Source organism: Cebus imitator, unplaced genomic scaffold, assembly GCF_001604975.1.
Source record: "Cebus imitator isolate Cc_AM_T3 unplaced genomic scaffold, Cebus_imitator-1.0 Scaffold279, whole genome shotgun sequence".
Lineage (NCBI taxonomy): Eukaryota > Metazoa > Chordata > Mammalia > Primates > Cebidae > Cebus > Cebus imitator.
This window is the reverse complement of record NW_016107594.1, coordinates 3,637,621-3,649,716: the sequence shown is the minus strand read 5'-3', so window position 1 is coordinate 3,649,716 and position 12,096 is coordinate 3,637,621. Positions and strand designations below refer to the sequence as shown.

General features: G+C 46.5%; 1 protein-coding gene across 1 annotated transcript in view; it reads left to right on the top strand.

Annotated features, from left to right (window-relative positions):
• MYOM2 (myomesin 2) overlaps nt 1–12,096 on the top strand; it is a 99,715-nt gene that overhangs the window by 28,212 nt on the left and 59,407 nt on the right. Inside the window, exons 12-15 of the mRNA XM_037728722.1 lie at nt 1,866–2,007; nt 4,306–4,505; nt 5,121–5,174; nt 10,582–10,709. Coding sequence (XP_037584650.1) covers nt 1,866–2,007; nt 4,306–4,505; nt 5,121–5,174; nt 10,582–10,709 — 524 coding nt within the window. The remainder of the gene's footprint in view (nt 1–1,865; nt 2,008–4,305; nt 4,506–5,120; nt 5,175–10,581; nt 10,710–12,096) is intronic.

The window sequence follows — 12,096 nt, the reverse complement described above, 5'->3', positions numbered from 1 at the left end:
AAAAAAAAAAAAAAAGGAAATAGTGTTCTCAGTTTTCCAAATGAATCCATGGAGCCTCAGAGGCATGAGGAACGTCTCTAGCGTGGAGAAGCTGGGATTTAAACTTGGTTGGAGCCTGGAGTGTGAGTTCCTGTTGTAAAGTTGCAGTGTTTTTGGCATCACGTGGCTAAACAGAAGGGGCCCACCTACGTTTTGTTTTGTTGTGTGTTTTTGAGACCGAGTCTTGCTCTGTTGCCCAGGCTGGCGTGCAGTGGCCTGATCTCGGTCATGACCTCCACCTCCTGGGTTCAAGCGATTCTCCTGCGTCAGCCTCCCAGGTGGCTGGGACTCCAGGTGTGTGCCACCACGCCCGGCTAATTTTTGTATTTTTAGTAGAGACAGGATTTCACCTTCTTGGCCAGGCTGGTCTTGAACTCTTGACCATAAATGATTGGCCAGCTTTGGTCTCCCAAAGTGCTGGGATTACAGGTGTGAGCCACCACACCCAGCCTTCCCTGTGCTTTTATCAGTGTCTGTTCCACTCCCCTCCCACTTCTGCCTGGGCCACACCTCGGGAGCCTCTGGGTTTAGGGGCAGCCTCCTTGCTGAGGCACAGCTGACCTACGAGGAGGGCGTCAGAGTGCCCCTGCGCTGCGTGGCTGCTGCTGCGCTTCAGGCTCCCATGCTCCCAGCTCCATGCTGATCATCCTGACCGTCCTTACCTGCTGCTTGGGTTCTCGCCTTCCCACCTGCCTCCACCTTCAGAGGGGTGCAGGGAGCATCTGTACCTCATCATGATTATTTTTCCCATTGCTTCCGCCAGATCAGAGCTTAAAGGAAGGACTGTATCATTAAGGAATATTTCACTGAAAAGAAAGAGAACACATGTCAACCAAACGCATCTCACCTTCGTCATTTCCCACAAGATAGCATAAGCTTGCAAGTCTGTGAGGCACTTCCACCAAGTCCCACCGCTGTTATTAGATGGGCACTAACTGTCCCTTCCATCCTCTGCGTATGCCTGCTGGTGTGACGCTCCGTCCCATAAAAAGGCAGTGAATACAACATGGCTCAAATCACCTTGCTCACTCAGCACCACCAACAGGAAGAAAATACAGCGAGGGTGGAGAGTTTAACCATTTTCATCGCTTTCCGAGGGATTTAAATATGAGAGAAAACTATTTGGCTCAATGTCAAGAAATCCTTAGCTGTTAATACGCTGAGGATACATGAGCAGGAAACTGGATAGTGCTTACACCGCTAAGAATGTGTCACAGGACAGCCATGGTTACCAAATAAATACATATTTTAGACAAGAAAATAAACATTCAGTGTATTAGCTTTCTAAGTTGCTCTGTTGGTTTTCATGCAGCTGTTATTAAAATTTAGAAACAAAAACTTATTGCCGTATGGTCAATAGACTGAGAAATGAATGATACAATATTGTCCCAAACATTTGCTCAAAATTGGCAAAAAGAGTAAGCCACCCAATTGTCTAAGGATTTTGAAATAGAAGAGTGTCTCGGTGATATTTCTCAGGTGTTAGAAATGCTGAATTGTCGTTACTGTTTCGTCCGCTCATGTTATGCAATATAACACCACCAGGAGCAGATGACCTTTAACTTGGGATCTAATGATGGAAAATTTTAGATTTGAGTGTTTTGTCGAGGATTCTAGGTTTTGAAGATTTTTAATTCATAAATACTATTATATTTCTTGTTACCAATCCACCAGAGTAAGAAATATTGTAGTAATTTGAACACGAGGATTAAACAGTAGATGAAATCAAGTGGATAGAATTGGAGCTTGGAGGAGCTGTGAACAGGCTTTGCAGTGACCCCAGCCTTCAAATGACACGCATGTGCCTTTTCTCTCCTTGCCCCAAGATGCTGACCCGCTGGTCACAGGGGCCCCCGGTGCACCCATGGACTTGCAGTGCCACGAGGCCAACCGAGACTACGTCATCGTGACCTGGAAGCCCCCCAACACCACCACCGAGAGCCCCGTCATGGGCTATTTTGTGGACCGGTGAGTGCCTTGCCTTCTCCTGGGAACGAAAATATTCCTGCATTGAATCTTACCACGGATGATATATTGGGAAATCTTTCTCAACGCAAGTTGAGGTTCCTATTCTAGGTACATGGCTAATTGGTTGTGTAAGGTCCTGATTAGGTGACTGGTAAATACACCAAGTAGGCTGAGCCCGGCAGAACCACACTTGGTTTCTTTTAGTTGAAGGTGGAGCCCTGTTTGCCTGTTGCACACCCAGGAACCAACCCCACCAATGTCCGCAGGCTCGCTCTCAGCCCGGTGCTGGGATTCTGCTGAGGTCTGGGCTGCGCCCTGTACCAGAGAGGGCCCTGGCTTGAGCAGAATTGAGGTTTGGAACTGTCCTTCCCTCCTGAGAGACAAAGTGGCTCATTTCTACCGAAGCTCCATTCCTTTTTCTATGGAGGAATAAGGTGTTCTTGTTTCCAAGTAAAAAAATCCAGAGCTTCAGAGTGTGAAATATTGGAGCTTGTGTTTGGGTTGATAACTTACATTTAGGTCATCATTGGAGCCAGTGGGGCTTTAACTCTTTGACTTCCCACATTGGGGACAGTGCTCAGTGCCTGGGAAGCATACTGAGCAGAGCCAGTGGGCTTATTGGATGTGCAATTTATGCCCTAAATACAAATTCCAGTTATTAGAGTAAGTTGTAGTTAAAGAAAATGAATTTAGAAAGGAGACAGACAGTGTAAGTGGATGGTTCCTGGTAGGAATGTAAAATTTTGTATGTATATTAAAAAGAAAAATAAGGTGATTATCTCAGGAAAAAAAGAGGATATTGCTTTTTTTTTTCTTTTTTTACGCTGATTAAATTCTCTTTTCCAATGAAGCTGCTTGTGGGGTGAAATGTTTGCCATCAAAGTAATATTTTGGGAATAGTAGGGAGTGCCATTCAGGGCTTACCTTGAGTTAAGCAACAATGACAACAGGAACAAGAAAAACAAACCCTCAAAGTGATGCTCTTTTCTCCTGGGACAGCTGATTAGTTTTCCGGCTAAGTTGACAAAAACCATTTCCTGCGCCATCTCAGTTAACAATCCACACACCTCCTCTCATTGTGAAAAAAGCAAACGTGAAAATCAAAGCAATAGAACCTTTTGGAAGCGGGGGATGCAGCTCCTCCCCTGCCCTTCCTTCAGGCTTGCAACTTGCCAGCTGTTGCCTGAAGTTGAAGGTTTTCCTGCCAGACATTTGATTTCAACCTTGTCATTCTCTTTGGCTAAAACAGGCCAGGGCAGGTGGATCAGAGAGCTTTCATTAAAAATGCTGGATGCTTAGGGGGCAGTGTTTTTTTTTCCCAGATGAAGACACCACTCTGGGGTTGAAGTGCTGCCTCCAGAAGACTGATTTTCTGAACTGGCTCTTTTCTGGGGATTTAACATGAAGATTTTTTTTTTTTGAGGCAGAGTTTCACTCTTGTCACCCAGACTGAAGTGCGATGGAGCAATCTTGGCTCCCTGCAACCTGCACCTCCTGGGTTCAAGCGATTCTCCTGCCTCAGCCTCTGAGTAGCTGGGATTACAAGCACTCGCCACCATGTCTGGCTACTTTTTGTATTTTTAGGAGAGACAGGGTTTTGCCATGTTGACCAGGCTGGCCTTGAACGCCTGACCACAGGTAATCCACCCACCTTGGCTTCCCAAGAAGGTTTTGTTTTTACATTTTTCAATCTGTGAAAAATGGAGGTTAATCTTTCCTATATTTTTAGGTTTCTGGTCAGAAATTAATATTTTCAAAAGACTTCCAAATTCCACGGGAATGCCCTAATGTCATTCTGGGAGACTGTAAGCCAGCTTTCCCGGGGAGCCCATGTCCTTGGCCCCACAGAGAGGAATGGGAGCTGTCTGTAGGCAGAGGGGGCTGAGCCTGTTTCCCTAGCCTGGGCCTCAAACAGACCAAGCTGCAGCTTGGGGGTGCCGTGACTATGTCGCATAAGTTGGAGAAAGAACTGTTCAGGAAACGGCTAAAATAACTTTGAGGACATTTTTGTCTAAATGTGTTTGATGACAGGAACTAATCTTTGGCTATAAATTATTAAGATTCATGGGTATATATTATATATATAATAGATATTACATATAATATATGTATTGCATTTTCTAAATAGCTCTGTCTTTTAAAGTTTGTCTGTACAAGTCGGTATTTTAGCAGCATGGATTTTACCGGCATGAGATATTTTCCTGTTATAATTGGTGCATGTATATATGTATATACCTATATAAATTTAGTAGGTTGCCGCATTTGCTATTGTTATTTCTTTAATGTTTTAACTTGAAGATGTGAAGTAGGAACGAATAATTGGGTTCAGTGCAATGATGCGCCAGTGAAAATCTGCAAATACCCAGTCACGGGGCTTTTTGAAGGAAGGTCTTACATATTCCGAGTGAGAGCAGTGAACAGCGCAGGCATCAGCCGACCCTCCAGGGTCTCGGATGCGGTGGCTGCTCTCGACCCCATGGACCTCAGAAAGTTACAAGGTAGGCCGCTCACGCCTAGGTTTTCACGGTGCCCAGGAAGCCTTGGCTGTTTGTGTGTGATTTGTTTCTCTTTCCCTCCCAACTCGATGTGAGCTGTAAGCACGCCCTGTGTGCAGAGCGTGGCACAGGCTGGGTCACTGCTGTCTGACATCTCCGCCAGCGTCGCTGTAGGAATGGGGACAGCCAGCCTGACATTTCCAGTCTAAAATGAATGTGCCTCACTTCCAGAAAGCTCTTTGCTGGAATCCCAGTTCAAGTGGCTCAGAATTAGACCTTTATACTCCATGAGTGATATAATTTCAGCACATAATGACACTTAGAAGGCCGTCCTGTTTCTGAGTTTTAATTTTGCACGACACAGATTCCTTAATGGGATTGAGTCCTTCGTTATGGTTTTAAGTGAGCCACTCCGTTTTTCTCACCCACGTGGTCCTTTGCATCCACCCCAAAGAGCTGAGACGTGCTAACTATTAACCAGGACACTTCTGTAATCAGCCAGGATGGCCCCAGAGGACTCACAGGTTGTAGTCCGAATGCAGAGGTGAATTAGGGAAAATGGGGGCTTTTGGGGAAACCTTTGCATATCAAATCAGGTGACAACCTTTCTCTCCGCAGCCGTTCATTTGGAGGGAGAGAAGGAGATCGTCATTTATCAGGATGACCTTGAAGGTAAGTAGTTCCACCCCTGGGGATTTGGACTTGTAGTTAGAGATGGGAGAGACCGATTGAGAACACCCCCTGCTGGGCACAGTCTCTGCATGGAAAAATGAAAACTGCAGGTCAGGCCTGTGAGCCCAGTGTCCACAGAAGTTAGAAAAAGGAAACAAACAAAAACGAGTAAGACAGAGAGAGTAAGACAGAGAGAGTGGGAACAAGGATGTCGGGGTCTCAGACTCAGCTTTCACTTGGGGGTGAATGTTACAAATGTATTCTTTCCGGGACCAGTAGGGAAGAAACGAGACTGAAGCTAAACTTGGTTGCCGGCTGATGTAAGATCCTTTCCCACAGATTGTGTTAGTCAAATCGTGTGTGTAAAAAATTCATTTTACATTTTCTAAGCAAAAATTTTATTCCTGACATTTTAACCGGAATGGTCTTTCCTGCCAAAGGATGTTCCTGGTGCTTATTTATATTTGATTTTGTGGATATTTTCTCTCTGATATTCCTTATAGAGAGCTTTAGAAAGAATGATATGCTAAGGAGAATCCAGTATTATTAACCAGAAATCAAAAGACTTTAATTGGACTTACAATTAGAGTTCATTGAGTGCCATGGGTGAAGGCTTGTAAAGAAAGATTTTCAATCAGTTTGGAGCCGCTGGCTAAGGAGTGGTGTTTCTGAGCTGCTCTTTAAAATCACAGCCGTGCTCTCTCTCTCTCCTAGAGCTGCAGATTCAAAAAAGCTTTATCTTAATTGGTTTTCTACATCTGAAGCAGATATGTCCCCAGCTGATATCCACACATTGCATTTTCTGCCCCTATAAAGATTTTTCTCTAGGATCTCAAAACTAACATATGTCCCAGTGTGTCCCATGAGGGACATCAACTCCCAAAAGAAGACCGTTAAGAGTTCTGGTCAAGCCAAGGTAACCTTTAAAGCCATCGTCAAATCCTCTGGCTCCAGGAGGACCCGGAACTCAGGAAAGACGCTGCACATAAGGAATGAAAGTGAAGACTTTGTGGAGGGCGACTTCATGCAGCTTCCTGGGCACCGGCTGGTTGACTCAGCCTAGTATTCTGTCCCATGCATGATAAACCCTCCCCATTTTTTTGGTGATGAAATCACAGACATTTGAATGAATGAAAAATGGCTCCAGAGTCTATGGGAAGAGAAGGCACACTCAAGGCAGGCCAGCCTGTGTAGAATGAGGCTTGGTGTTGGGACTCCGGATGAACAGGCAGTCCCCCTTCTCACTCCTCATGGGCAGGCAGATCAGGGAGGAGATGCACAGCCTGTGTCACTCTGAGTGGATGCGTGGGATTCCAACGTGGCAAAGATGACCACGGCGAGAAGGCGTAACTTACTTTACAAACGTCACAGATCTGTGATGAAATTTGCCTTCGGTAAAGGCCATTGTGAAGAGCACTGGGAAAGGGAAATAATGTAATCGAATGAAGCTTCCCCAGGCAGAAACCCTGCCTTTTTGGAGAGATGGTCTATCTTTCTAGCGAGACATGATTGTGGTGGGATATACGTTCACTACATGTCAAATGAAGAAAGAGTGCACGTCCTGAGGCTTGGTTTGCCAGCTGGTAAAATGGAAGTTTGGTATCTGGACACAGCAGCTGTCATTTCCGCCTGGAGTAAAGACTCAGATGCTACTTTCTGTGGCCTTGTGTTGTCCTTGCTTTCAGCAAGGCAGGTTTCTGGCTCCCTGGGCCTCTGCCCCCCTCTGTTTGAGGCAGTTGTGAACATGGCAGGATTTATTCATCCTCAGGGAACTTTTCCAGGGCTGTGTGTGTGCAGTGGGAAATGGGAGGCGGAGGGTGAGAATCTCCGGTGGAAGACTGCATGACTTGGGAGTTGGAAACTGCCTGGGGCATAGCCTCCTGGGCTTTGGTTCTCTGGTGTGACGCTTAGTGTACAGCGAACAGGCAACGTTCGTGGTCAGAAACAAACTGGGTATGGAATTGAAATTCTGCTCATTGATATGGGGGTTTGGGAAGTTCATCTGTTCCCCTCAGCCATTTTGACCAAGGAATACCTCCTCTAACTTAGAAAACCTTTAGCAAAGGAAAGAGATGCATAATATTTCTAAGCGAATCTTTCTGGGGTCCTCAAATTTCCTATTAGGAAGTTCCCTTTTCTACCCGTGTCTTTTTTCTTCAGCTGATTTTTTTTTCTTTTACCATTGCTTTAGCTAGAAAACAGTTGGCAAACTCCACTTGTTTTAATGAAACAAACTAATTACTGTTGTTGGCTAAAAGGGGGTCCTCTGCTGTTTTCGACTTTCTGCTGAGTTTTTCTCATCATTTTAATCTTGGGCGACCTCTTCCTGCAAACATCTAAATGGCTGTCCATGCTCTTTCCTTACCATCACCCAACTTTCCCAGTGTTTCTTGAATTGCTGCATTGAAAAATGGAAACTCTATTCTTGGAAAGGCCAGAGTAGACTCTGTCAGAATATAACGAGAGTGTTTTTACTCTACTGTTCTACCATTTGATTGTCTCCTGATTAGGCGTGCGGGCATTGGGGTGCTGTCTTGGGCCGGGTCCTCTGCAGCCCACGTGCTCAGTCACATGCTCTGCCCTCTGCCCGACTCACTCCTGTTGTTGGGCACCCCCTTGAATTCCGCCACATCTGAAATAAACTCAGTGTTTCATTGGCTTAGAGAAAAATTTCCTGGGGAGGTTGTGGTTTTCCTTAGGTGGACGAGGGAGCAAAATGCAGAAGTTGGAACAGGAAGACCTAAGCCTGGACCCCAATCCAGCCATCCAGTAGCTGTGCGATCTTAGGAAAGTGCTGCGTTTTCCTGAGCTCCATCTGTGGATTTTTAAGTGGAGGGAACCCATAGTATCTTCCTCCATACATGAACAGAACCAAAAACAAGATACTGGATGTGAAAGCTTTTTAAAACAATATGTATTATATATTGATAATGTATATAACATGTAATAATACAAAAATACTTGGCCCATTGGCACAGGGCTAGGGAGCCTTCAGGGCTGAAGCAGAGATGAGGGCAGCGTCAGTGCCCTGGGGGTAGAACTGTTCACCTGTGTCTTGCTGTGCTTAGTGATGTCTCACATGTGCTTAGCGGTGTCTCATGTGTTTGTGTGTGCTCAGTGGTGTCTTGTGTGTGCTTAGTGATGTCTCCTGTGTGCTTAGTGGGCTCTCATGTGTACTTAGTGGTGTCTCATGTGTGCCTAGCATTGTGTTTGTGCTTAGCGGTGTTTTGTATGTGCTTAGTGGTGTCTTGTGTGTGCTTAGCGGTGTCTCATGTGTGCTTAGCGGTGTCTCACAAGTGCCTGGTAGCATCTCATGTGCTTCATGGTATCTTACATGTGCTTAGCACTCTCTCGTGTATGCTTAGCAGTGTCTCGTGTGTGCTTAGTGGTGTCTCGCATGTGCCTAGTGGCATCTCGTGTGCTTAGCAGTGTCTCACATGTGCTTAGTGGTGCCTCACGTGTGCTTAGCAGTGTTTTCCATGTGCCTAGTGGCATCTCGCATGTGCATAACGTTCATTTGCTTTCTCTTGGCTCCCCTCTCAGCTGCGGGCTCATCACTCATTCCCACCCCGTTCTTCCCTCTCCATGGCTCATGGGACCCTTTTGAGTCCTTTTCTCAGCTCTCCATGGCTGAAGCATCTGCAAATCCACAGCGCTCCTGTGATTACATTGCCCAAGGTGATGAAGAATGTGAAGAATAATCCAAGTGTCTTGCACCCGCGGGGATCCACTGCTGACAAGACTGTATTCTTTCTTCTCATCTTGTCATCAAAGGAAATGTCTCTCTCTCCACTTCCTCTGGGCCTTTGGCTACGTGCAGGGGCAAAGGCGGCAAGACATTTCCGAAAGTGTGAATGAGATTCTGCTGTCAGCGGCTCACACTTGCTCACTGCTTCTGTTCTTTGCCTTGTTCCTTCTGTCCCCTTGTTTGCTTCCCTCATTAGCGCCTCTGAAAATTAACCAGGATTCAGTTTTGGAATTTCAGTGTGTATTACAGGAAGATGAGTTTTCCAGGTCTTCTCTCTGTAATGCTTTTTTCTGTGCGTCTTGAGGTGTGGACACAGTGCACGAGTGGAGAGCAGGCCCATGGGGTGTCCCCTGCCCTACCTGGTCTCCCTCTGTGCTTTCAGGAGACACTCTGACTCCTTGTTTGAAATTCAGTGCCTTACTGGAATGATCCCAGCTCAGCCTGCGTGGCCTCGAACACGCAATGCGCCATGCAACAGGACTCAGGAAACAAAACTCAGTCTTGCTTTGTGCTGTTTCCATGTTCAGTTTCTGGCCTGCCACAGAGACCTGAGGGAGAACTGAGTTTTGAGAAGGGCTCAGAGATGTCCCGGGGAGGTTTCAGACCATTTTAATCATGTGCTAATCTAATTGGAGGCTCATAGTATTTTGTATCACAATTTCAAGAACTGTGGGTCTGGAAAACCTCCACCTCCACTCCTTATGAGCATCTCCTATAAATTCAAACAGAAATCCCCACACCTCACAGTATGTTAAAAAAAAGATGTATGTCAGAAGAGGGGCGTATGGAGCATGTAATAGTTATTTGAAAATGTCACTCCAGAACTCAAACATGCAGGCATAGAATACGGCGCCTGTGAATACAGGACCCATCTTGTGAGTGGGGAGCAGGCAAGATGCTTTAGAAGTAGGTGTATAATTTAAGTGCTCTGAGGGCACACGTATAAAGAAAGAACCCAGAGAGGATCCTTAGAAGTGGGGCCGCCTGGCTCTGCCGTGCCTAAGTACTGCGGAACACAGACTGCGAACGCGTTCTCTGCACAGATTCCCAATACAGTTTGAGGAACTCCATTTCAGGCACTATCCCTGGTTTCTTCTGGTAAATCCTTCCTCCTCTTCCAGAAGATTATCTGGAAGACTTTCGTTTGAGATTCTTTTTTTTTTGACGGCGTCTCACTCTGTTGTCAGGCTGGATTGCAGTAGTATGATCTCGGCTCACTGCAGCCTGTGCCTCCTGGGTTCAATCAATGCTCCTGTCTCGGCCTTCCGAGTAGCTGGGACTACAGGCACACACCACCATGCCCAGCTAATTTTTGTATTTTTAGTAGAGATGGAGTTTCATCATGTTGGCCAGGAGGGTCTCGATCTCCTGACCTCATGATCCACCTGCCTCAGCCTCCCAAAGTGCTGAGATTACAGGCGTGAGCCACCACGCCTGGCTGAGATTCTTTTCTTATGAACTGGCTTATTTCTGTATTGGAAGCCAAAATAACTGGATATCTTTAATGGTTCCTTATCCTCTGGCTCTGAAGAAGCAGTCCTTGGGGTTTGTTTGCTTTCCCCAAATAGAAACGAAGTGAAGAGCAACAGCCACCTCGCAGAGTCCTCCAGTGCTGAGAGGTGGGTCCTCCAGCACTCACTGAGCTTATTATTCCTCCAGGTGATGTCCAGATTCCAGGGCCTCCCACCAACGTGCACGCCTCTGAAATCAGCAGAAACTATGTCGTCCTCAGCTGGGAGCCACCCACTCCCCGCGGCAAGGACCCGCTCACGTACTTCATCGAGAAGGTAAGCTCCAGGCCTGTGTCCTGGAAAAGCTGACCTCTGCGTGGCCTCACACCATCGTGTCTGCTGTGTTTTAAAGATGATTTGTGGGTACAGATGCTTCACCGTGGCTGGGGAAGATGAGGTTAGGGCTGAGGTCACGCCACAGGGGGGCGTTCTGGGGTGGAAATTGGCCCCAGGGGCTGGGCTGCGTCCTAGCCCAGTGTTGCCCCTTGGTGTGAAGCTGCTTCCCTCTCTGAGCGCCTGTGTTCTCCACTGCCCTGTGGATGGCTGACCTTGAGGGATCTACCTTTTCCTTCCTGCTCTAACCTTCCAGGCACCAACATGCTAGGTATTCCAGATTCCTCACTGGCTTTGATTGTGCATGAGCCGTGTGGCCATTGGGTGGCAGTCGTGTATAGGAAATTCACACAAGACGGACGGGTTAGAGTCACCAGATCATCTGCTGCAAGGCTCCTTTTTTGACCTGAATGCATACAATGAAATACAAAATACATTGTACACTGCAGTTCTGCAAACACATACGCAACAGACGCAGGCGCATGTATATGTATGTAACCTAGAGAATCTCACAAATTCTCTCTTTAAGCACGCATTCTCTCTTAAAGCTGGTCTGTCCTGTGGCATTAAAAACACAGGTTGTGACCCACTAATCTGACTTGGTGACCCTCTGTTGGGTTGTAGGCCATAGTTGGATAAGCCTCCTATGTCCTGAAAAGGCTGTCACTAAAATTTATATACTAATATGTGATACAACATATAGTATGCACGTGATGGAGAATATAACACATCTAAGCTTATGCCATCTAATACAATAATCACATATAGCAGCACTCAGTACAGCATGGCAGAAACAGACATGGAAATGGACCATATTTCAGACTCCAGAATGAAGGAGGACCCTTTGGCCTTCTCTGCTTATCTGCAATGCATGATATCTGGGGGGTAGAAAGTGCAATAATTTCAGGGTAAAGCATTAAATTATTAATTCTGGGTGACAAAGTGTACTTATTATGAAAATACAAGTGTCCAGTCCCTCTGTGGGGCTCTCCTAGGGCAGAAGCCATATTCTCAGGCCCCTCACCCCCTCATCTTCCGTCACTACCAGAAACACCAAGTTTGCAAACACATTTTTATTTTGAGACCAGTTCTCATTCTGTCACTCAGGCTAGAATGCAGGGGGCAATCATAGCTCACTGCAGTCTCTACCTCCTGGGCTCAAGCCCTCCTTCTGCCCTAGCCCCCTGACCCCCAGAGTAGCTGGGACCACAGGTGTGCGCCACCATACCCAGCTGATTTTCAATTTTTTCATAGAGAGGAGGTCTCTCCATGTTGCCCAGGCTGGTCTCAAATTCCTGGCTCAAGCAGTCTTCCTGCCTCAGCCTCCCAA